This window comes from Anolis carolinensis, chromosome 3 (assembly GCF_035594765.1).
Source record: "Anolis carolinensis isolate JA03-04 chromosome 3, rAnoCar3.1.pri, whole genome shotgun sequence".
Taxonomy (NCBI): domain Eukaryota; kingdom Metazoa; phylum Chordata; class Lepidosauria; order Squamata; family Dactyloidae; genus Anolis; species Anolis carolinensis.
This window is the reverse complement of record NC_085843.1, coordinates 246811498-246836841: the sequence shown is the minus strand read 5'-3', so window position 1 is coordinate 246836841 and position 25344 is coordinate 246811498. Positions and strand designations below refer to the sequence as shown.

The following is a 25344-nucleotide window of genomic DNA, read 5'->3' as shown; positions in this document are numbered from 1 at the left end:
CTTGTTGTTCTTCTTTTTTAATTGAGAGACATGACATTTCAGTGCTAGAGAAGGTAAATGTGCAGTCAACAATAAATCAGATAACAAAAGAGAAGGTTGATTAATTCAAAGTGTGTGCCATGGGATGGGCACAAGGATCATAGAGCCACACTTAAACAGGTTACCCAGTCTAGAATTTTATTCATGCAGTAATTGTCCAGATCCATATGGGAAACTCAGAGCAGAACATAAAAGCAATCACATATTCCCGCTGATGTTCCCTACCAACTGGTATTCAGAGGCATATTGTCTTTGATACTGGAGTTAATATATAGCCATAATGGTATGTAGTTACATGCTTTATGCTCAATTTATTTGTGCAATCACCCATTAAAGCCACTCAAACTGACAGCCATGACTATAACATGTGGTAGCAAATGCACTGGTTTGACTGCAGAGTAAAGAAGCACTCACTTTTCTGTATCCTAAATATCAGACCTTTCAGCTTTAGTAAAGGGCCCCAGCTTCAAGTTTTGTAAAATGGAGAGAAAAAACTCCATATGAATTATTTTGTACAATAATAAGGTCATTACTTATCCTATTTTTCCTAAGCAAAATATTCTCTAACAGGAGGTGGGGTAGAACTACTTTTTTCCAGATCAATAATTACATTTTTAAGCTTCACTGATATGCGAACAATATTTCAAGTGTCCTTCCAGCTTAGTTTGGTGTAATTCAGTTATGGGCATCAGCATTTTGTCCTCCCCTAGAACTTGGTGAGCAGGATGACATAGTGCTGGACAAGTTTTCTAGGAAACCAGATACTAGTGTTGTGCATTTGTATGAAATATTTTCCTGTTTCTGTTTGTTTCATTTGTATAACCTTGTTTCCGTGTCCTTCTGCCGCTTGCAAACCCTTAAAATCAAATCAAAATAAAATCAAAATATTTAAATGAATGGATGCCACATAGACAAACAAAGAAAGCAGGCTGCAATGCAGTCACTGAGACCAGAAAGACTCTATAAGTGCACCGGCCAGAACAGCAGCACTACCACTGACACCCCACAGCACTGAAGGACGTGCTTGCAATGAGCTCTTCATGGATGTTCATTCCATTAAATAGGCAGAGCCTTGCATGGCAAAGTCAAGACGTTCAGGTCCTCTGAGTGACTCAAACTGGTTCAGACCACCAGGAAATGCTTCCAGGGACACTCAGGAAGCGCCATGTGGAACAAACAGCAGAAAAGGAAACGGTTCTGTGTTGCTTTCACTTTTGTTTCACTGCTTCATTTGTGTGGGGAGGGCTCTGCCATACCGTGCAATACAAATGAACAATAAAGTACAAAGCACGAATGAACAATAGGAAACAAATATTGGGCCGTACTCTACCAGATACTGATTTCCACTCAGCTCAGCAATGCATACTCACTGTGTGACCTTGGATGTCACAAACTCTTAGCCTAGAAGGAAGGTAATGGCAAACCTTATCTGAATAAATGTTGAGATCATCATATGTTGGAGTTAACCTGGTATTAACCCAAGAGGGGTTTTTTTTTGGGGGGGGGGGTTAGAAATGCATGGATCCATTCTCTTGGGAGTCCTAAGAAACTGTACCTTTAATCTGGACGAATATGATTTTGTGAATACTTTTCTGGCTGACCCTATACCCCTTTGGATATGTGGCACTTCCTGCCTTCTTCTGAAGTTTGTAGCCAAAGACTACCTCCATCAGGTTTCATATAAACACAGTAATAGTATTACAAATACTATCCAAAAGGCAGCCATGATAGTCACATAATATTCTTGAGAGCACTCAAAGTATGTATTGCCAAAGATAAAAAGTGAATTTTCATAGACACTAAATATCATAACTTGAGTATTACATAATGGAGACCTCAGCAGCAGGAAAAAAAGTGTCTGTGAGAAATAATGTCTGGCTCATCTCCAGGGAATGAATAAGAGCTGCATAAGTACTGTGTAGAAAACACTAAACAATACATTATATCTGAAAATGGCCTAAGACTGGCAATGCTTTCGATTATACAGCTAAAATCAAGTGTTCATTGAATAAGTAGTTATTCTCTTGCTCTACAAGGTAACCCTATTACAATACATTTCCCTGTCAGATTTACAAAGAGAAAACAGTTAAATGAAAAACAAATTGTTGAGAGATTTTAACTAACTCAGGAGCAGTAATTGCACAGTCATAAAACCACAGTGTTATCAGAAGCAAGATTGCTTTCAGAATAAAAGACATCAGTTTTGAATAACAGAAAATACTTATAAAGAGAATTCACAAAATAAAACAGAGTTATTTTACTACCTCCGCAGTAACTACAATTATTCACTTTCTGGAAGTTAGCTTAAGGGCACTAATATACATTAGTGAACATGTGATTCGAGAAATGCATACATATGAAAACACTCACCATTCCTGTCAATGGCAAATGGGACGTTTGTTGTGACAATTTCATAATTGCATATTTGACTATACTGAGGAGAACAGTCCTCGTCCATGGCTTCTACTTGTAATACGCTGTCATAGATTTTTCCTTCTGTTACAGTAGCTTTGTAAGATCTTTCTTTAAAAGTGGGTGCAAATTCATTGACATCTTTTACTTGGATATGAACCACAGCCCTGAAACCAAAGAAAAACCAATTTGATTATCATAAAATTAGCAAAATATTAATGGCATGCATTATCGGATTGCATTGGCAAATATCATGATGAAATGAAGCTAATAATCTAGTTAAGGTCCCTTCTATGCTGTCATATAAAATCCAGATTATCTGCTTTAAACTGGATTGCATGGCACTGTAGACTCATACAATCCAGTTTAAAGAAGATAATGTGGATTGTCTGATTTGATAATTTGGGTTATATTGCAGTGTAGAAGGGGCCTAAGAAAAAGAAAGAGGGATGGTAAATGCAAAGATTAGAATATGAAACAACTGAAAGAAAATTCTTGGAGAATTAAAGTAGTCCTTTAATTGGAAGTTGTGATGAAAGAATTTCTTAAAAATATACAGCACCTTTTATATTGAATCAGGCCCATTCTACACTGTCATATAATCCAGATTATCAAGGCAGATAATAATAATAATAATAATAATAATAATAATTTATTTCTTATATGCCGCTTCCATCTCTCCGAGGGGACTCGGGGCAGCTCACATGGGGACAAAGCCCTAAAAACAACAACTGACATATACATATCCATATTATCTGCTTTGAACTGGATTATATGAGTCTACACTGCCATATAATCCAATTCAAATCTGTTAATGTGGATTTTATATGGCAGTGAAGAAGAATCCTAAATGTTAAATAGCTCCAATTTATTCCTCTAATCAAACTAGCAAGCTTCTAATTTTCATTAAGAAGCAGAAAAAGATGAGACTATATTTGAACCACAAGTTTCCAGCCCATTGCTGTCTTTCTTTCATAAAGACTAAAATAAATTGTTTCTTTCAACAAATGCCAATTTCACACTCCTAAAGCTGTTTTCTGATCACATAACTAGAAGTATAGAATTGCAGAGCCAGAAGGGATTCCTAAGGCGATGTGCTCCAACCCTTTGCCAGTACAGAGATCTACTGCTAAAATCCTCCTAAGGGGCTGTTATCTAGCCTGCCTGTTGAGAAACCTCTTACATATATCAGTTTCAATCCATAATTTTGGATCTTCATCTGTGTAGCAGCAGAAATCAAAGCCATTCTATCATGACACACCTTCAGATACTAAAGATATATATGCCAGGCTATCTATACACAGCAATTTCAACCTCTCCTCCTGGGATCTTATCCTTTTGCTATCTTAGCTACCCTCCTATGGGCATGTTCCAGCTTGTTTCGTCCTTCGTAATCTATGGTTCCCACATGTGGACTCAGAGTTCCAGATGGGATCTTGCCAAAGCAGAACTGGAGCCTAAACATAATGGAGCCAAAACATTTCCCCTGAACCCATCCTGGTATTTTCCCTAACACTCTTCTTTTACTTTTCTCCTGGTGCTGACATTGACAATGGGTGTGCCCATTGGGGAAGTATCTAGGCTTCCCTTATGTACAAGGTTGCTTTGGAATCAGGCTCCTAAAATGTGGGGTAACCTAAGCATATTCTGCTTTCCCTATTCAGTTTTCTAGCAAACCAGCTATTTATTAGTCTTGTTTCTTTAAATTCCCATCTGTACTTTGGTCATTCTTAATATTTCCTGACTGTAGATCTGACCCATAACTCCTTAGGTTTTTCTTTTCTAAGAAGACTATTAGATGAATCTCTTTTGTGCCAGAAAATATAATTTTCTCCAGAACACGGCACAAAATAGGTGGTGATCTAGTATGTAGAATGTTAGATACGAAGATATATGAACACATCTTGAGGTATGTGTTTTCTTTTCTGTTACATCATAGCAAATTTTACCTTGCTATGTTTATGAAGCTATGATCCAGTGATCAAAGTAATTAAGTCTGATGACCTTTTCAAAATTAAAATAATTGACTAAACACTTCCATATATACAAATTACTTTTGGTAAATATGGCATCTATGGGTTTAATCAAACTTAAAACATTCTTGATAACAAGACAACAGTAAAATGATTTTTTTTATTTTAAAAAAGTTATCATATATTTGTACCATTGTAATGACAAAGCTTCAATGTAGTGTTCTTTGTTCTGTTAGTCTTTCTGAATCAGAGAGCCTCCTCTATTCATGAGTAATTTCTACATGTTTTCAAAAATTAGGTTTCCAAATAGCATAGAAAGCCTTTATGGATAACAGAAGTTTTCATCTTTATACTTCATATTATCATCCTTCAAGCACAGGTGACAGGAATAATGAATAAGGAATATTATCACATACACTTTAAAGCACCTCAATGACATTGGAAGTCTACAGCCTTGAAAACATCTAGGCCAAGATTATGCACCAGGAGAAATAATGTTAAGGTCTGATCTGGTAGACCCACTGCATCCTTTTCCATGGTATGCACAAGAATGATACTCTCTTGGATCGCTGCAGGACCCACATGAGATCCTGGAGAAAACCATTATATAGTCAGATAGTTCTGCAATGTCCCACTTGATTTTCCTAGGGCACTGAAGATCTGTGGAAGGAGAACCCCCAAAAAGAACCCTCTTAGAGATTTGGGTTGTTATATGAAGAGATAGCGAACATACTGTATATACTTGAAGATAAGCCGAGTTTTTCAGCCCCCTTTTTTTTTTTGAGCTGAAAAAACCTCCCCCGGCTTTTAATGGGGTCAAGGTCAAGGTCGGGAAACAGAACCTGGAGGCCATTGCTTGCAATATATGATATATTTCTTTCTTACCCTCCTTTTTCAATGTGTTTTCCAAAGCCTCCCTCGCTCTTAAGCAAGGGAATGTTTTGAAAAGACGCCCTTGCAAGTCAGGAAGAAAAAAAAATATATCCATTAATTTTATAAAAGCATTTTCCCCTGAAATATTTGTTAAACTCTCCTATAGATATATAGGCATTAACCCCCTGCATGCATTTGCAATCCCTATCTACTTATCTATATATATATTTTATATATGAATTTTCCCCTCATATGTTTGCAGGTCTTTGCAAATCCTATATACATATAGATCCATGTACCTGTATATATGTTTCCATATATATACATTATTTAACCTACTGAGGCCTCGATTAATGTAATTTTATTGGTATATATTTTTATTTTGAAATTTACCAGTAGCTGCTTCATTTCCCACCCTCGGCTTATACTCGGGTCAATATGTTATTCCTGTTTTCTTGTGGTAAAATTAGGTACCTCGGCTTATATTCGGGTTGGCTTATACTCGAGTATATACGGTATATCACTAAAGTGACCAAAAAGGTTCAATATGCAAGTATATCTTTCAGTTACAGGTGTGTATGTCACCAATAGAATACAGCCCAACCTCATGTGATCTTGGAATAAGACTTAAACAACAAACATATTTATCTATCTACTTGTGCACATGAAAATGCACCACAAACAGCAACAGGGCAATGACTTCATTTTTAAAAAGACCTTAAAGGCAACTTTACCTTTTTTTTTTTTTACTTAAGGGCAAGAAAGGAATGACTGTATGAATTTTTCCAAGATCCTAAAATATTATTATACTGTTCTTTTGAACACTATTTTTCAATTTAAAAAAAAGCATAGAGAAAAAAGCCATGAAGCATTATAGAACACAATTTCACATTCTGTAACATCATTAATCAATTTCAACAATCTGATAATCCTCTTATTCTGTCACTGTTGGCTGTCTGGGATCAATGTGGTAGGCCCTTAAGCCCTGAAATGTCATCCCTAAATAAATAATCAAACCCGTCTGCAAGGAAATGGGTCAAAGTGGATTAATTTACAATGTAATATGAGTTAAAGGAACGATATAAGTTTGATGATGCAGGAATGCACAACTTTTGACCCTCCAAATGCTTTTGAACAGAAATTTCTACTATTCTGTTACCATTGGCTAGGGCTAATGAATTCTGCAGTTCAACAATATTTACATGGGCAAAAGTCAGTAAATTCTAATTTAAATGAATTATCACAGGGGATGAACATTTTCAACAGTTCTGGTATTTCTAGTGAAGATAGCTTACGAAACAAACAACTTAAGAAAGTTAAACATTCTTTAATGAAGTTTGAAACCGTTATTTCAGATACTAATGTGTTTGTTATCTAAATTCTGTTGGATTATATGTAGGCAAAGCTAGTATAGTGAACTATGGGACCTAAATGAATGGCACCTACATTAGAAATATTATTTGATAACATATATAGGAAACCTTAAGGTCTGGGTCTTTCCAGGTGTTTTATTAATCGGGAGCAAACTGGGAAATCCCAATTTTCTCTGGATTAGTTCAGTTTTATCTGAGGCATCATTTGGACACCACAGGTAAAACCAAGACAGGTCCCACACTAGAAAAATAAACATTATAAAAGTAAATATTGATCATAGTTTACTTTCCTAGATGCATTATTAGTAGTAGTACTATTATTAATGTGTTCTAGGAAAATATTCAATTTACAGTGAAATAATTGAGCCAAAATAATAACATTATTGACATGCACTCACTAGTTCAGTCAGGCCCATACACTTGGAATGATTATGTAAAAAGAGTTGCCATTTGTTATTGCTGCTTCTATTCTGTGTCTTCCAGTTATTTCTAATTGATAATGACTCTAAGACAAACTTATCATGGGATTTTCTTTGCTTGCCTTTCTCTGTGATAGAGAGAGTATGACTTGCCCAAGGTCACTCAATCGGTTTCCATGACTAAGCAGGGATTTAAATCCTGGTCTCCAGTGCAATGATCAAACACTCAACCCACTACACCACACTAGCTTTTTCATTACCGACAAAATGTTTTTGAAAGTGTAATAAAGTTAAACTATTGAAGTCCTTAAGTAGCTTAGATCCTGTTTATGAATATTTGGAATGGGTTAAATATAGGCAAATGGGCAAAGCAAGGAAAGGGTTCCCAGCGAGAGGGTGGTCTCTAAAGGATTTCATTCATTTTGAACTATCCAGTTTTCCTTCGTATGACTGTAATAAAGTATAGAATTGAGACAAGCAATAGTCCCCACCTGATTCTTTATACTACATTGTATCTGAAATGAATATCTCAATTTGTATTCATTATAACTGTAGCTCTTGCTCAATACAACAAGAACTGCTTCCATGCAAATAATTTTTGATTACATGAAGATCAATTAAAATCAAGCTTTTCTTTTGCAAAAAAAAAAAATCCCACCTTGATCTAATAGTATGGTAGAAAAATGTAAATAAGTATTCAAACAGGGAAAAGCTTGATCCAGAATTCTATTCAGACCTTTAAACCACCAGCTGAATGTCCCACTAAGAGAGGTCAAGTTAGTAGGATAAATGAGCAAATGTTACAGACTGAACTATAAACCCCTGTAATAAAGCATTCTGTCTTCATTTTCCTTCCACTACTAAAGATTTAAGAGGAGATTCTCAGCCTGAATTGTAAATACACACCACAACCCATGCATCACTCTCAGTTGTCACTCACTTGTGAGATTTCTTCCAGTTTGTTCCACTAGGCCCTGCGCCACAGTCATATGCCTGGATGATGAATGTGTACTCCTTCTGCAGTTCACAGTCAATTGGACTTCGTGCTCGAAGACGACCTTCTCCAGATGTCTTGTTTAGCACCACAGCTTCAAAGGGCATTTCCTGTCCATGGATTTTAAAAGCGCAGATTTCACCTGTAAGGTAGAAAACAAAACAGAAATTACATGGTCATCAGCCAGGCCACTTCATTTGTTTCTCTTTGAATGACAATGGACATTATAACTTTCACAGTTATATAAACCAAAAAGTGGGAGGCTTTCTGAATACAACTTTTAAAAGCACCAACCAATAACAAAGACAACAAATAAGCAGAAACAGAGAAATGCTTGATTTTTAGTTTTATTTCTTTACTATTCTAAGAAAAACAATATTATTTAGAAATGTACTGTAGACATTAAGATGTTTGCAATCCTATACACTTTACTTTTCCATTATTGGTGAAACAAAATAGTTTGCTCTTTGTAAATAAGAAAAAAACCTGATGGCTAGTATCTCCTAAGTCTTTGAAAGCTGTAGAGGATAAACATCTAGCAGTCAATACATTGGATGTCTATATATAACAACATTCCTATACATGCTCAGCATCCCTTACCTGGAAACCCAAAATCTTTTTTTTCATCCTATACACTTTTTCGACATCATGTACACCCCACCTCCCAATATTTAAGAACTCCTAAGTACTAGTGTAACATTTCTTTGTGGAGGGGTCAGTCCAGCTTTCTGACATTTTCAGTCGTTCCTTTCTCCATCTTTTCAGTTCTGTAATATTCTTCTTCTGGTAAATTGACTAATATTCCTTGTATGGTCATACCAAAGATTTGTAGACCATCATTATGATAATTACATTTTATTTTATATTCCTTTTCTAATTGTTTCAACATGGAATCTGCATCATTTTATAGCAGAAGGTGAACACTTTCATAGTACTGTCTATTTCAAACCCAATGTAATTTTCTTATGCCCAACATGGCTAGCCCAAAATATGTTTCCAAAGACAACAAGGTAATCCTATACAAGGGGACAAAGGACTAAAGCTGGATCTATACTGCCCTATATACCAGGATCTGATCCCAGATTATCTGCTTATCCCATTTTATCTGACAGTGTAGACTCATATACTCTACTTCAAAGCAGAAAATCTGGGATCAGATCCTGGGTTAGAAGGCTGTATAGATCCCGCCTAAGATTTAAATCTTAGGAAAAGGTAGGACCCAGCAAAGCTGGAACCTCTTCTTTGGGACTATAAGTAACTGACATTTACTTTTTTGGGACCTAAATATTTTTCCAGATGAAGCAATACATTGATTTCTTGAGAAATTCAATGTTGTCTGACGAAGGATAAAACCTTCATCTTCACAAAAGACAGAGACATCATGGATCTGAAAAATGACCTTACTTCTGCTAATGGAGTTAAGATTTTACTCTTTGTCTTGGTCATCACATACCAACAAAAAATATGCAGCGGTCTCTGCATGCATTGATATTTTTCCAGACTAACTGACAAGAGAAACAAAATGTAATTAAAATGTTAGCCTCTGACTTGAACACTATCGCTGAATGAATTTGAACATGTTTGGCCTGAAGAAGAAGCCAGTGGAGCTTCAAAAGCTTGCATGAAGTATCTTGCATATTTTAGTTGACCAAATAAGGTATTATTCTGTTGGATCTCATTTTATCTTTCTGCACTGCCAGTCCGAAGCATTGCTGCCTTGGGCTGGCCCTGGATTTTCCAAAGGTGTTTACATCTCTCTACTCTCAAAGAATGACAGTGGCAAAAACAGAGTTGTGATCATCCAGCTGAGCTGTACCCAGCGATCCCCATCCTTTTCCCAGGTCAAACAGGTACCTCTGCTGACATCAGCAAAGATGCCCATAAATGGCCAAGAGCTCTCTGGAGTTCGGTGTCTGCTGCTGTAGTGAAAAACATAATAAAAGTTTAGTGCCATTCCTTTTTCCCCATGTTGCAAAGCACAGGAAAACAAGATGGCGGTACCGTCACATGTGAATAGCTGGGCCAGTTCAAATTAGGTCAGCTATTCACAACTACCTTGATGGGTGGGGCTGTTCCAGAATTTCAGGGAATCTCTGTGTATTCTCTAACTTCTCTTATCATGAAGGATAAAATCAGTTTAACCATCTTTACCCTGCATTAGAGCCCAGAAGCCCCTAAATTTTGTCTGGATATCCAGATGCAACTTCTGGACCAAGTTGGGGTAAGCATAGATATGCCATAAATCACTGTCAGTTAGAATCCCATTATATCCCATTAGAATATATGTGTATCCTTGTGTTTTGTTGACCTAATATGAATTTTCCTGTACAGTAGAGCCTCACTTATCCAAGACTCGCTTATCCAACGTTCTGGATTATCCAACGCATTTTTGTAGTCAATATTTTCAATGCATTGTGATATTTTGGTGCTAAATTCGTAAATACAGTAATTACTACATAGCATTACTGTGTAATGAATTACTTTTTCTGTCAAATTTGTTGTATAACATGATGTTTTGGTGCTTAATGTGTAAAATCATAACCTAATTTGATGTTTAATAGGCTTTTCCTTAATCTCTCCTTATTATCCAACATATTCGCTTATCCAACGTTCTGCCGGCCCATTTATGTTGGATAAGTGAGACTCTACTGTACTTAGATGGAATAGGATATGTAATTATTTGCTAAGAATTAATAATTTAGCAATTTTCTTCCTGCTGCAGGAAAGTCTATAAAACATATAGTTTACTTTGGGAGTTATAGTGTACAAAATTCACATACTTTTAACACAGAAAATAACACTTTCTGTACTGTGAAAGAAAGAAAAAGCAAACAAATACACCCATGTGTGAATTTTGCACAGAGTCTTCAACTGTAAATATTCTCATGAATTGAGGGGTCCCCTCTTAAAATTTATTTTTCAACCTTTGTAACTCAGCATAGTAAACATGTTTGTGAACATTTTTCAAATATAATCGAATTATTTATTTCCATTCGAACAATTGAATGCCATTTGTCATTTCAATGCTCATTTCTTCAGTGTGAAGAGATCATTTGAAAATGTTGTACAATCTATTTTTGTTCTAATTACTCCATATAATTTTGTGTTTATCAGCAAACCTAGCCACTTTACTATTTACTCTTGATTCTTGGTAAGTTAATATTAAGCTAAAAAACACCAGTTCTGATATAGAGCTTTGAGGGTACTATAGATTGCCTTCTTCTATTGTAAGAACTGAACATTTATCCTTACCATTTGTGTCCTGTCTTGTTTTGTTTTTTAAAATGTTTAAAAAAAAGATTTTCAATATATACTAGGACTTTGTCCATCCCATGGCTTCTCACCTCAATATACGAGTTCCAGAAAGTAATATTAAAGGCATCTAGGTCAATTTTGAAAGTCTTACTTTTAGTCACTCTCTGGGGTTTAAAAGACAATAAATGCAAAATATAGCCAAAGTTCAAGTTTCTTCAAAATGTCAATGCTTTCTCCAAAGCTCCAAAAATGTTACTTACCCATTTATATGAAGGAACTTTTGAAAAATAAAAGCATATTTTAGCAAAGAATAGGGATAATAATTTTGTTGCTTTAATATTGTTGACTTCAGTTTTATTTTACTTTAGTGCCTTTTCTTATGCTTCTGTGTAACATTGGTAGATAAGTGGCAATGGCATAATGGAGAAATCCCATTTACTTTTTGCACTTTGTGATAATAAGGTTTCTGTGCTGATATAACACCAGTCAATACAAATCATGGCTTTCTGGGTTTTGTTTTTATTACTATATCGACCCTTTGGCCCAATTTTTAAGTAATACAACATCCCCAGAAATTGTAAAAAAAAGTATGAGACAGGTAAATTTGTGGCTTCCCTATATATAGAGAGAGTTATTTCCACTTCATGTGAAAACAAGGCATGATGATACTTACTAATTTCAGGAGATGTAACAACTATATAGTGTTGAAAAGAAGTGAAATCCCCTTCTTCTTGGTGATCACAAGAGCAGCCTTTTCTGACCTCAGCAGACTATGTGACTATGGAGGTCAGATGCTCACAGGGAGTTATGGCCAGCAGGGAGAAGTGGCAATCATAGTGGGGTGATCAATTTACTTTTCCGGCAGTGATCAGCACGGGGAAAGGGTGATTGTGGCAGTGTCCATATGGACACTGGATGGGTCAAAACGGACCTAATCGAAGTGTCCAGAGAACTGCATATCCTTAGAAAGATATGGTGTCCCTTTCAAATTCTGGAATATCTCTGATTTTGCTTAGCAAAATCAGGTTAAGGGCAAAAAAAAAAAAATCAGGATACTTACTGGAAGTCTTCATGTGTTGTGGAAGCTGCCAGTGCTGGATTCAGGGTTAATATGTTTTGGTTGTTTTTGTTTGTGTTAATGCTTTCATTTAGTCTCTGATGAAAACACTGACAAAGAAAGATGGAGAAATTGCAATGCAGTTCTCATAGGAAATTATAGGAGGTAGTGATATTATCTCCTACTGTCTACTGGGGTTTTTAAAAATGTGATCCAGAAACTGGGAAATCTTCTGCATTCCCACCTCCCCCTGGTAAAATGGACTATCCTAGTGCCACCTTGTAGCCTTCACTAGGATAATAAAAAAGTACCAAGAATTATACGTAGATAATATGCACTATGGCCTCATGTGCTGCAATACTGTAGCCTTTTTCAGACATTGTCAAGAAACATGGTCACCCTATCACATTACTGAATACTGTTATTCTTGCTGCTATCTTCACGTGAAATGTGATTTTTCCCCCAAAGAGGAGTGTTTCCTCCATGTATGGATAATTCCCATGACATTCAGAATTTAGTATCCTTAGTGTCTCTAGAATCATGTAGGCAGCTACCCTGGAAAACGGGAATACTCCTTTCACACAGTCACTACCACCACCCCAACCACGGGTTGGCTCTCCAGAATGGGTCTTGGGGACACTGCTCTTCAGTGTTTCTGCTCCTTCCTGAAGGAGCGTAGCCAGTTGATGATGCTGGGGGACACCTGCTCGGACATCTGGCCATTGACCTGTGGGGTCCCGCAAGGTTCCATTCTCTCCCCTATGCTTTTAAACATCTACATGAAACCACTGGATGAAGTCATCCGGAGTTTTGGAGTTGTGTGCCATCTCTACACAGATGACACTCAACTCTACTACTCTTTTCCACCACATTCCAAGGAAGCTTCCCAGATCCTGGCCCAGAAACTGACAGCTGTGATGGACTGGATGAGGGCCAACAAACTGAAACTTAAACCTGACAAGACTGAGGTCCTCCTGGTCAGTCATGGGTCTGATCGGGGTATAGGGTGGCAGACTGTTTTTGACAGGGTTACACTCCCCATGAGGACACAGGTCCACAGTCTGGGGGTCCTCCTAGAATTATTGTTGATGCTCGAAGCTCAGATATTGGCGGTGGCTGGGAGGGCCTTCATACAATTAAAACTTGGGTGCCAGCTGTGACCATACCTTGAAAAGTCTGGTGGCCCATGGCTTAGATACATTTAGAATGGACTACTGCAATGCACTCTACATGAGGCTGCCTTTGAAGACAGCTCGGAAACTGCATTAGTGCAAAGGTCGCAGCCAGATTACTAACTGGAACTGGTTATAGGGAGCACACAATGCCCCTATTAAAGCAGCTCCACTGGCTGCCGATGAGTTTCCGGTCCCAATTCAAAGTGCAGGTTATTACCTATAAAGCCCTATATGCTTTGTGTCCAGCCTATCTTTGAGACCACATCTCTTTCTATGAACCAGTGTGGACACTTAGATCTACCAGAGAAGTCCTTCCCTTGGTCCCACCTCTGTCCCTAGTACATTTGGTGGGGATGAGAGAGAGGGTCTTCTCAGTGGTGGCCTCCCATTATTAGAATGCCTTCCCGAGGTAGATCAGTATGGCCCTCCACACACAATTGAAGACATGGTTGTTTCGACAAGCCTTCAACCATATTTAGATGCCTTTAATAAATATGTGAAGTCCCATAGAATTCACCAAGCACTTTTTAAAAGGTAAAGGTTTCCCCTGACATTAAGTCCAGTCGTGAATGACTCTGGGGGTTGGTGCTCATCTCCGTTTCTAAGCCGAAGAGCCAGCGTTGTCCATAGACATCTCCAGGTCATGTGACCGGCATGACTGCATGGAGTACCATTACTTTCCCATCGGAGCGGTACCTATTCTACTCACATTTGCATGTTTTTGAACTGCTAGGTTGGCAGGACCTGGGGCTAACAACAGGCGCTCATTCAGCTCCCGGGATTTGAACCTGGGACCTTTTGGTCCGCAAGTTCAGCAGCTCAACGCTTTTACACACTGTGCCACCAGGGGCCCACCAAGCACTTTACATTACTAAATTGACTAGCTGTTTTATATCTGCAGCTATTGCTGTATTTTATTGGTTTTAACAAAGGGGTTTTATGAAGTGAGATATTTTTGTTGGCTGTTATAGTTTTATGTTATTTTTTCTGCAATTTTGGTATTTTTCACGTTACACCTTTGAGTGCTTTGTAAGCCACCCCAAATCCCTCTGGGAGATGGTGGCGGGGTATAAAGATTTATTTTATTTATATTATTATTATTAGGATACCTCCTTCTCTAACGTTTGAATAGGGCTAATATGTTGGTCATATTCTATATAATGAAATATTTGAAATGTTAGTCAAGATAAAATCTGGTAATGTTATAATTTTAAGATATGTATTATATTAATGGGACCCCCTCCCTCCCATGTCTTACTTATAAGGATGTAATTATTCACTAAGCTTCTTCTCAAAAGTAGTGACAAGTAATTTCAGCAACTATCTTTCCACTGCAAGAAAATCTTTGATAATCACACCATTTTCAAAGTATGTTTCCATTTCAGAATTTATTTTGCACAAAATTGGCATTTGATTGTTTTGCCAAGAAAACATTCTTTTTCACAGAAAATAGCAATGCAGAAATATTAGTGCATATGTAGGAAATGCTGGTTTCTATGTAAATCAACCGTGAATTTACAAAGAACAAATCCCCAATTATAGCATTTCTGTGCAGAAAACAGAATTTTCTGCCTGTTGGATATTATACTGTCATCATAGCTGCAGAAATCCTCCTGCCATATCCTCTTATAACATTTAGCCAATGAGATAATGTAGCATTACTATAAAAATTTGTGGCAGTACTCACTCCTGCTTTGTATATTGCAATCAAATTTTAATTGCAATTTGATATTTAATCTGAAATTAATGGAATAGAGAGTGCAACAATTAAAACTCAACATGTGCAGTACAAAATAATAAAAATTACTAATAGACACTATGATAATGAATTTTCTACCAATTTAGAAGAAGTCAAAAAATATTATATAGTCTTAATTAAACACTCTGGAATTGTATAAAAACTCAAATAAATTCTAACTTTAATGTGAGTGTTTGTGGCATAAAATTCAAGCAAACCATTTTAGGAAAGCTTACATTCTATTTGGTTTCCCTTTATGATTAGCTAAAGAAATACTATTGCAGCTTTAATCCTATGTATACTTTACTGGAATTAAGTTCCATTTTATTCAATGAAGGCTGCTTTTCCCCTACATGCCAGTATATCAATGATGGAAATTGTAGGAAATTATAATTTTCATCAATGGTATATCAGCATGTAAGGACATCAGTAGCCTTCATTGAATTACTCTGGACCATTTCTCCAACTTGGGTGTATGGCAGTATACCAGATCCAAGCTGAGCTAAAGCCTTGAAGCATTACCCCAAGATGCCTTCAGACATTATTGCAATCCCATTCTTTTCACTTTCCAAAAACCTGGAGGCACAAGATTGTTTTCAGTTGTCGATGTAAGACAACAAGGAAGTATCAATGACAGTTAAAGTGATGTCAAACCATTCATTCTATAGTGTAGATTAGGGGTACCAAAGCCATTTTCATTGAAAGTCACATCAGCCTTATGGTTGCCTTCAAAGGGCTGTTTGTAATTGTAAGACTATATAAATAAAATTATGATGTCCTGGAATTGAAAGGCTCGTGAGTCATAAACAATAATGTGGTGGCCCAGATTTGGCCTGTGTGCCTTGCATTTGACATGTGTGGTGTAGATTAAGGCTCCTATTGTAGTGAAACAGAGAGTGTCAATTGTCACAAGTACAAATAATACAATATAAGCCACACAAACTGAAAACAAATCAGAATGAGGCAGGTAGCATACCCCGACATACATACTGCTTATACTAGGTGCAAAGGTGAGGGAAATTATCTCCCAGTCCCATCAACAAATGGCTAAACTTTGCTCATAACAAAATAATAATAAAATAAAAATAACAAAATTGAAATTAAGCCAGGTTGAAGTGCAAACTAGAAACTCTGCCCAAGGCCAGGACCTCTGTTTTAACTTGGGAAAGAGTGGCAGATTTCATCTACAATTAAAATCAAAGCCCCAAATCTCTTACACAGAATACATGCATGGAAGAAGAATTTTGTTCAATAAGATGTGTACGTCTAAGGTTTATTATTTTGTGAGCAGACACACTGTCAAAGTAAGGCAATGAATGTTTTTGTGATTCAAGAATTTCCTTCCTTAGGTACCTTCTTTTCAGAAAGTATTCCTATTGAAAAGGACAATTGTCTTCGATCTCCAAAGCTTTTCACATTCACTAGTCTAATCCAATGGGGCTCTTAAAACATAGACAGTACTCCCCAATTTCCCCATTTCATTTGAAATACAGTACTGCATTGTGACAGTTTCTTGTTTCTGCATGTGCACTCATGCAGACACACACAGTGAATGCCATGTGTAATACTTTCTAGATGCTCTTATGAAGAGAAGTGGGGTTTTAATTGGTCAATCCCTTACTCAGTTTGATTCAGAAAGATTTAACACAACATTTTGGATAGTAGGAGGGAGAAACAGATTACTAAGGCATGATGTGGGAATATTACACTTGTACCCAAGCATGTCCAGAACATCTGCCGTCATCTCCAGCTAGTAGGCATTGCAGCTATACGGATTCTCCATTGTTAAATGAAACATTTGTTCACCCTAATTAGCTGGATTTGCCTCTCTTAAATATGCAAACCGCAACACAGGTATCTCATAATTTATTAACAAGGTCTTGGGCTGCCTGTTTAATTGATTTGATTTGCTTAGAAATCAGGTACACAACTGTTTTAATTACTTTTCAGCCAGGAAAACAGTCACATCTACCAATTTACAAATCTTTGTGCTAGAAATGACTTGATTCGCAAGACACACAGTTCATTTCATTTGAGCACTTCATTTTGCTTTAGATTGTATGTTAGCAATGTATGCCTAGTTCACAGCTTCATCCTAAAGAATACATCCGGGTTTATTTGTTCAAATATTAATGTAATATAGTGTAAAAAGTCTGACAAAACAATAATCTGCTTTGTAACAGGAATTCACCACAATACTTCTAGTAGTGTTTGACACCATTGGAAATACTGTTTCATTTATATATATTTCCACTTACATCCTATCTTTCAACTACCCACTTTCATAGAGTGTTTAGTGATCAAACACTACATGATCATTTTGCTTGACAGTCCCATCAGTTTTGTTTAACAAGAGATAGTAAAGAAAACTGCTATTAATTACAGTGTTATACATTTTAACTTCTGGCATTTTTCTACCACCAATTACAGCTGACTGAGATACATGGCTGACTTCTTGAAATGTAGTGATAAGCTTTTATGATGAGTAATAAAAATATTATAAGATGTCCCCAGACTGTCAGAATGATATTATTAAGTCATAATATTATGTTAAACTTTCTTAGTGTTAATAAGGAAGCTATCATTTTTTAAAAAGCTGGAAACTATCTTTATACTAGGGACATAGTAATGTCCCTCTAAATAGTAACAGTATTAGGGTTTAAATGAAATGTGCTGCTGCTAGCCATTAACTGACAACTTACTGAGACTAAAACTCAAGTTATATTTACTCTTATCATCATCTTCATCCCATTTTTTTGAATGGACATTTCCTCAGTATTTACTGAATATACTTCATATCCCTAATTTTGATAACTACATCCTACAAGCCAATATTTTTTTTAATGAAAGAATGGGCTGGTTCTGATAGTAATACATTTTGGATGAACTGAAAAGTTACCATTCTCATTACTGCATTATCCTTATCAGTCACCCTCAGTTCATTATGGCTATAATTATAATTGCATCACTTTCTAGTATCTTCATATACACCATAAATTCTCATTTCCTGCAATACTCCCATTGTTAATAGAAAGACTGAACATGTCCTCATAGAAAATGAAAAATGTAAGTGTTATCTGTCAGTCTTTGTAGGGGAATACCAAAGTTGGTCTTAATGAAGTTCAGTCTTAATGGAATAAATCAGTCATTGGAAACCTGTACTAATTCTAATATCTAAACATGTTTTTACCGTTAAAGCTAAATTTGATTCAATAAAATTGGTGAATCCGATTTTTTTGGGTGGAGGAGCAATCACCTAGACATTGCTGATATAATACAGATTATATTTCCTTGTGGCATATGTCATGCTCAGTGGTTACTTATTGCTGATTGAAGTAATTAGAGATAATTAATTTTGCATTTAAAAGGTCTTTGACATTTATAGATGCATATGAGATCTTAAAATTTAACTGGTGGTCAGTGTGGGATCTGTGTGCTTTTATTGTTGCTAAAGGTTGCAAAGAAAAACATACCGTTCATCCTGTAGTGTTAGTAGCTACGCTAGACTCTTACAGATTTTATTCATTTACTTAATGTATGTCTCATACTTCTCCCAGCACAGAAACACAGGTAACACTGTGAGCTTCAACAAAAAATACTTTAGACAGCATGTGTGTGTGTGTGTATTCACATAGAGAAATTACATTAACAATTTTGTCATTTTTCCCTATGGAAATGTGGGGAGGGTCTCAAAAGGGCCTTTAGGACCCCAGGTTTTATTCAAATAATGTATTTACTGGCCAAAGAAAATTTTAGAAATGGAAGTTCCAGGAAAAGAAATTCCACAGTCGCAAGTGTTGATGATTTCATGTAATACCTTCTTACTAAATAACAAAAGAATACAAACTTAGCACAAGACGAAGAACTGATTCAATGCTAACATCTGAGTAATTTGCAAAGACAGAGATTGCCAATAAATGTTAAGTATTCTGTATTCTGGGCAAAGAGAAACACACTGTAAGAAATGTCATCTAAAAACCACAATAAAATTACCACTGTGAGTGGGTTTTGTTCTGTTTATGCAAAGTAAAAGCTATTCAGGAAAAAATCCCAATCCATTTTAGATAAACAGTACATGTAAGTATTGTATTGGCACTTGGAAAATCAGGTTTGAAATTCATTCAAGAGATAAAAGCAGAATATACATAAATATATTGTTAATGTTATTGTTATAATTATTATTTTAAGCATTAGAAATTAGGAGATTAATTTGCTAACCCCAATAGAGAAAAGACAATGGGAGTGTGGAGTTAAAGAATATGTTTTGCTTTTATAAGTGCCTAGCATTGAGTGAGCAACAATAAATATGGACAAGGACAAAGGAGTTCAATGCAGCTCACCCTAAATAATAATAAAGATGTCTCTCAAAACTAGAAGGAGAAAAATGCTGCAGATCTAATTGGCTTGACATTCTGTAAAGGTTGTGGCTGTTTAATGGCCAAACAAACAAATCCATCTCCCACTCCAACCCAACTCCAGAACTCATTTCCCCTTTCTTTCCATTTTTCTTCAGTTACTTTCCAATCCATACCTCTCAACGGCTTAACACTCATTCTTCTGATGGGTTCTGCTAACTACCAACAGAACCACATGATTTTCTCAATTCTAATCTTTCTTCTTTCTTGCAAAATTTGTCAGCAGAACAGCCAGTTGAACTAATTAATTTTAGTATTCTAAATATAATTAACTCTTGAAATCAGGATTAACTCCAGTGTTATTAAGGAATCTAGTGAGTCAAGCTGTATGAAGAAAACTAATGAGTTAATAACTTTAAAACTTTAATTAAGACTTCAAAATCTATCATGAAAAGAGAAATACAGCCACTGAAGTTAAAGAAAAGTCAAATGGGAGCTCTCTTGGTGTTGAATACTTCAGAGTTTGTTACTGACATTGAACTCAAAGCAGCTTTGGGAGGAACAGTGATAAAATGATGAGTGCATTTCCCCAACTATGGAAATGGATTCACTACTACTTGGGTAGTGGTACTATAATGATGTATTGCCGACATTAGAATAATATAATAATAGAGTTGGAAGAGACCACATGCACTATCTAGTCCAACCCCCTGCCATGCAGGAAAAGCACAAAGTTTCTCTTGCATATGGCCATCCAGCCTCTGTTTAAAAGTTTCCAAGGAAGGAGCTTCCACCACACTCCGAGGCAGAGAGTTCCACCGTTGAATAGTTCATATAGTCAGAAAGTTCTTTCTAATGTTCAGGTGGAATCGCCTTTCCTGTAATTTGAACCCATTGCTCCTAGTCCTAGTTTCAAGGGCAGCCAAAAACAGGTCTGCTCCCTCTTCTTTATGACATCCTTTTATGTATTTATACATGGCTATTATGTCTCCTCTCAACCTTCTCTTCTGCAGGCTAAACATACCCAGTTCTTTAAGACACTCCTCATAGGGCATGGTCTCCAGACATTTGATAATTTTAGTCGCCCTCCTCTGGAAATCTTCCAGTTTGTCAATATCTCTTTTGAACTGTGGTGCCCAGAATTGGACACAGTATTCCAGGTGAGGTCTAACCAAAGCAGAATACAAAGGCACCATGACTTCCCTTGATCTAGACACTCTACTCCTTTTTATGGAGGCCAAAATCCCATTGGATTTTTAGCTGCTGCATCACACTGCTGACTCATGTTCAACTTGTTGTCCATGAAGACTCCAAGGTCTTTTTTGCATGGAGTGTTGTCAAGCCAGGTATCACTTATCCTGTATCTTTGCATTTCATTTTTTCTGCATAAGTATAGTATCTTACATTTGTCCTTGTTGAAATTCATTTTGTTAGTTTTGGCCCTGCTCTCTAATCTGTTAAGGTCGTTTTGAATACTGATCCTGTCCTCTGGAGTATTGGCTATCTCTCCTAATTTGGTGTCATCTACAAGCTTGATAAGCATGCTCTCTAAACCTTCATCCAAGTCATTAACAAAGATGGTGAACAGAACTGGGCCCAGGACCGAACCCTGTGGGAGCATCTAAAACATCTAAATGTGTGATGGAGCATCAAAATGTGTCATCTAGTTCTGATAGTCACATCAATGCCCCTGTACAAATATTTCCTCTTATGAAATCTTTATTGATTAAACCACAACAATCAAGGAGGTGTCTGTATAGCAGAGGAAAAAACTGAAACAGGTGTCTGAAGTAGAACAGAGTTATAAACTACCACAGGATGATGTAAATCAGTATGTATTCTCCCCGTCCCTCCCTCCCTCCCTTTCTTTCTTTCTTTCTTTCTTTCTTTCTTTCTTTCTTTCTTTCTTTCTTTCTTTCTTTCTTTCTCACTCTCTCTTCACACATTCAAAAATTTGGTGGCAGTGAAGGGGGTTTTTGGCTTCCAGAGACAGCTCTGTAGCTGAACTGCTGCAAACACCCTGCCACCACCAAATTACTGGTGGTGGTTGACAGGTGGCTCCCGTATTTTCTAAAGAAAAGATAGGTTGAGCTGGCTCAATAAGGCTCCCCCCCATGTGATGAGATGAGGGGAAGTCATGACAATAAGGCTCCCCCCCATGTGATGAGATGAGGAGAAGTCACCACAATTTGCAGAGAAACACAATCATTCCAGAGGCACATTTGAAGAAGTCCTCTATCTCTGTCAAAATAGGAATTTCTATATTCTTTGCCTGCCAACCCCCAAAATAACGAGACAACACAAGTAAAATGGATTTAAATATGGGCAACTTTATTAATTGTTACCTATTTAACTCTGAAACTGCATGTAACTCTATTCTGGTGTAGAATCTGGTGGAAAAACTCAGGCGAGGTAGTAGGCACGGCTGGTGGGAACGAGGGACAGGGCCTTCTCAGTGGTGGCTCCTTGGCTGTGGAATGCCCTCCCCAGTAACATCCAGCAGGCCCCAACTCTTCTGGGCTTCAGGAAGAACATTAAGATAAGGTTTTGTGCGCAAGCATTTAATGAATAAGTACTATATTGACATGGTCTGAATTTAGTTTTATGTGCAATGGTTCCTTGGAAGAATGGTATTAAGTAACTATATGTTTTAAGCTTGACTAATGTATTTTATGGATTACTGTTAATGGTTTTAAATGTGTTGCTGTTTTTATTGATCTGTTTGGCATTGAATTTTGCCAGTTGTTGTAAGCCACCCTGAGTCCCCTCGGGTGAGAAGGGCAGGGTAGAAATGTTGTAAATAAATAAATAATAGTATCCCTTACCCGGCCTACCCCTCAGCTGCTAAGCGTGAAAAAACCTGGTCCCCGGTTAGCCTGAACCCGAGCAACCTTTAAGGGGAATGTGTCGGAGAGGCCTCCCTCAAAGTTATTGAAGCCTAACTCAACATTCCAAGGGCATTTAGTTTTACCTCACCTGTTCAAGATAGATACCAGATGAGTGTTTTAGCTTATGTCCTTCACCTCAAAGGGGGTGGTTCCCTAGGTATACTCCAGATTGTATATTTCTCTATCAATTTTCCGGTGAAGCCTATTTAATTGCCACACCATCCCAATTTGTCCCCGAGGACAGTATAGGGTAGGCGAAAAAAAACCCCTAGAACATAGGAGGGAAAAAATTCCTACCCAGCCCTTTACAGCAACTATTGATGGTGGAGGAAAGTCCCTTTCAGCACTTGAAAGCCTTCAGGATATTCCTAATCAGAACAACATTTGATGTATTAACTGTTAATACTCTCAAATATGGAAAGAAAAGAGATACACACTTAAATATATCATTGGGCCCATCTATACGTTCCAAGAGTTACTCTGAAGAAGTCCTTGACAGCCTACATTGCTGAGCGAGAAGAGTCAACTGACTGGCCATAATTTTCAGTTCTGTTTTCATGTTCATTTTCAGCTGGCAAGTGAATGCAATGCAAATATACCTGGCTTGCTTTCTTCAAAACTTACAATAAATAACCCTAGAAAGATTCCGATTATCAGAGTGGAATTACATATCATCTACTAATGAATTTTAAATGTGAATTGTTGCTGTAAACATGGGAATCTGTTTTGACATTTCTTTTTGAGCAATCATATGCATTTTGATAATCACAGTACTGAATAATCCTTAATTGGTTCTGTGCTATAAAGACAGCCTGGAAGCAATAATATAAAGCTTCATTTCCCACAGATCATTTACATTTGATAAATTATTTCTTTCCCAAACTCAATATACATGCACAATTCTTAAAACTGTATCCATAAATCATATTTCAGTGGGAACAATGATGCAGAAACAAGAGAACATTACTCTTCCATAAGAAAAAAAATGAACCTGGACTGTTACCAAACTCTTTATAGAGGTGATTTGATTACATGCTATGGACAGAGTTGAGTTTACAGGAAACACTGCTCCACACAATTTCTTTATGGCTACTTATTATTCTTATAAACACCATCCCATTTAGTGAAATCAATATGGAACTATGTGAGATGCAACCTGATTACAAGGACATGCCAACACAGAAAGACAGACAGCTTCCCAATCTCAAAAACCTACATATATACAAGAAGACAAACAACAGACAGGTCCAAGACTTTGCCACAAATGCAGATGCCAACTCTGGCCACACATCTACTTGAGAAGTGTTGTCATAGCACCTAATCACGTCACCCAAAATATTAGAGGTACTTTCATTTGCTCATCCTCTAATGTGATATATGATATATAAATCAGACCAATACACACAATCCAATTTCAGAACACTTCAATTCTTTCTGAACCTTAATCTCTGACCTCAGTACAGCAGTCCTTGGATGATAATGATTACAACAACAATAACAACAACAGCAGCAACAACAAGCAAGGTTAGAAAGAGCAATGTAAAGAGTTATGCTTGATAAATATGATTTGCAAGCAAGGTTTTAAGCAAGTAGCTGCCTGTTGTCAGACTCCAACATGAAGTCACGTAGGGAATGATAATCTGAATTCCTGGCCATTTCATTTTAAAAGTACAAGTTGGAATTTCCCTTCAAAATTTCCTCCCTCCTGCTGACAAAGAAATTGTCTTATCGGTTCATTCAAGAGAGCTATCTGTGCTTAACTATATTGTTTACTAGAAATGAATGGAGATTTTGCCAAACTAATACAGATTTCCATTGTGCAGTTTCCAGAAGTTAGAGAGGAAAAATCTATACTTGATTTGGTCTTTGTCCGATATATAACAATGCCATTGTTTTCATCACAGACCATCTAAGAGTCATTAGGAGACATTATCAAGGAGTAACATGAAGAGTTCAGGTTCACTTTATTCTCCCTGTGCACAAAGACCTTTCCAGCACACAAGCCACAAGCTCTGCACTAATCACTTTAAGGAACCTTTTCTTCACAGGATAACATTAAGGTCATGTTTTGCCCCACCTGAAGGTGTTCCCTTTACTCAAGATGGCAGCCACCAAGGAAGGAACAGATTAAACATAGGCAAAGCAAAAACACATTTCAGAGTTTCCACTCTCCAGTACACAGAAGCAAAACAACACAAAAGGAAGTAAAGAAAAAGATACCTAGAAGATTCCTCAACAAGGCAAGCAGACTCTCGAGAACTAAAAAGAGCTTCCTTCACATAATCGCCTTGATCCAGAACCGGTCTCCCTATTTATTTGGACCATTCTTGGCATCATAGGGTAAGAAAATCCACATGCACCATAGTTTGAAGACCTGCACTAGTATCTGCGGACTCTTTAGACTGGTCAAGAGTAGGGCTTTTAGCACCTGCCTTTTTCATTTGACAAAAGATTATTCTGTTGGGTTTCTACTTCTCTCTTCTTAATAAAGTTTTTTTTAAACTTCAAAAGCAGCTTTTCCATATATTTCCTTTCTTAGAGCTACTTAGGTTAATTGCCCACTTCTAAAAACTTTAGCCTGCATGATCCTGTTGAAGATTTGTGCCTGGGAGAGCTTTTTGTTGAGGCCAGTAAACCCAGTGCATTGCTCTTACCAGCCAAATTTGAATATATCCACAAACTCCATTCTATTGACAGTGGGTTGAACAGAGACAGTGGTTTCCTGGTAAACTATATATATTAAAACACTAGTTAACACTTGGCCTTATGAGGGTAACTTTGGCCAGTTTATCA

General features: G+C 36.9%; 1 protein-coding gene across 3 annotated transcripts in view; it reads right to left on the bottom strand.

Moving 5' to 3' along the window:
* The window catches only part of clstn2 (calsyntenin 2), a 416881-nt gene that overhangs the window by 122321 nt on the left and 269216 nt on the right, over window positions 1–25344 (bottom strand). For all 3 annotated transcript variants that reach the window (XM_008106290.3, XM_008106291.3, XM_062976556.1), the window contains exons 3-4: window positions 8030–8225; window positions 2410–2618 (exon numbers count right to left, since the gene is read on the bottom strand). In XM_008106290.3, coding sequence (XP_008104497.1) covers window positions 2410–2618; window positions 8030–8225 — 405 coding nt within the window. The remainder of the gene's footprint in view (window positions 1–2409; window positions 2619–8029; window positions 8226–25344) is intronic.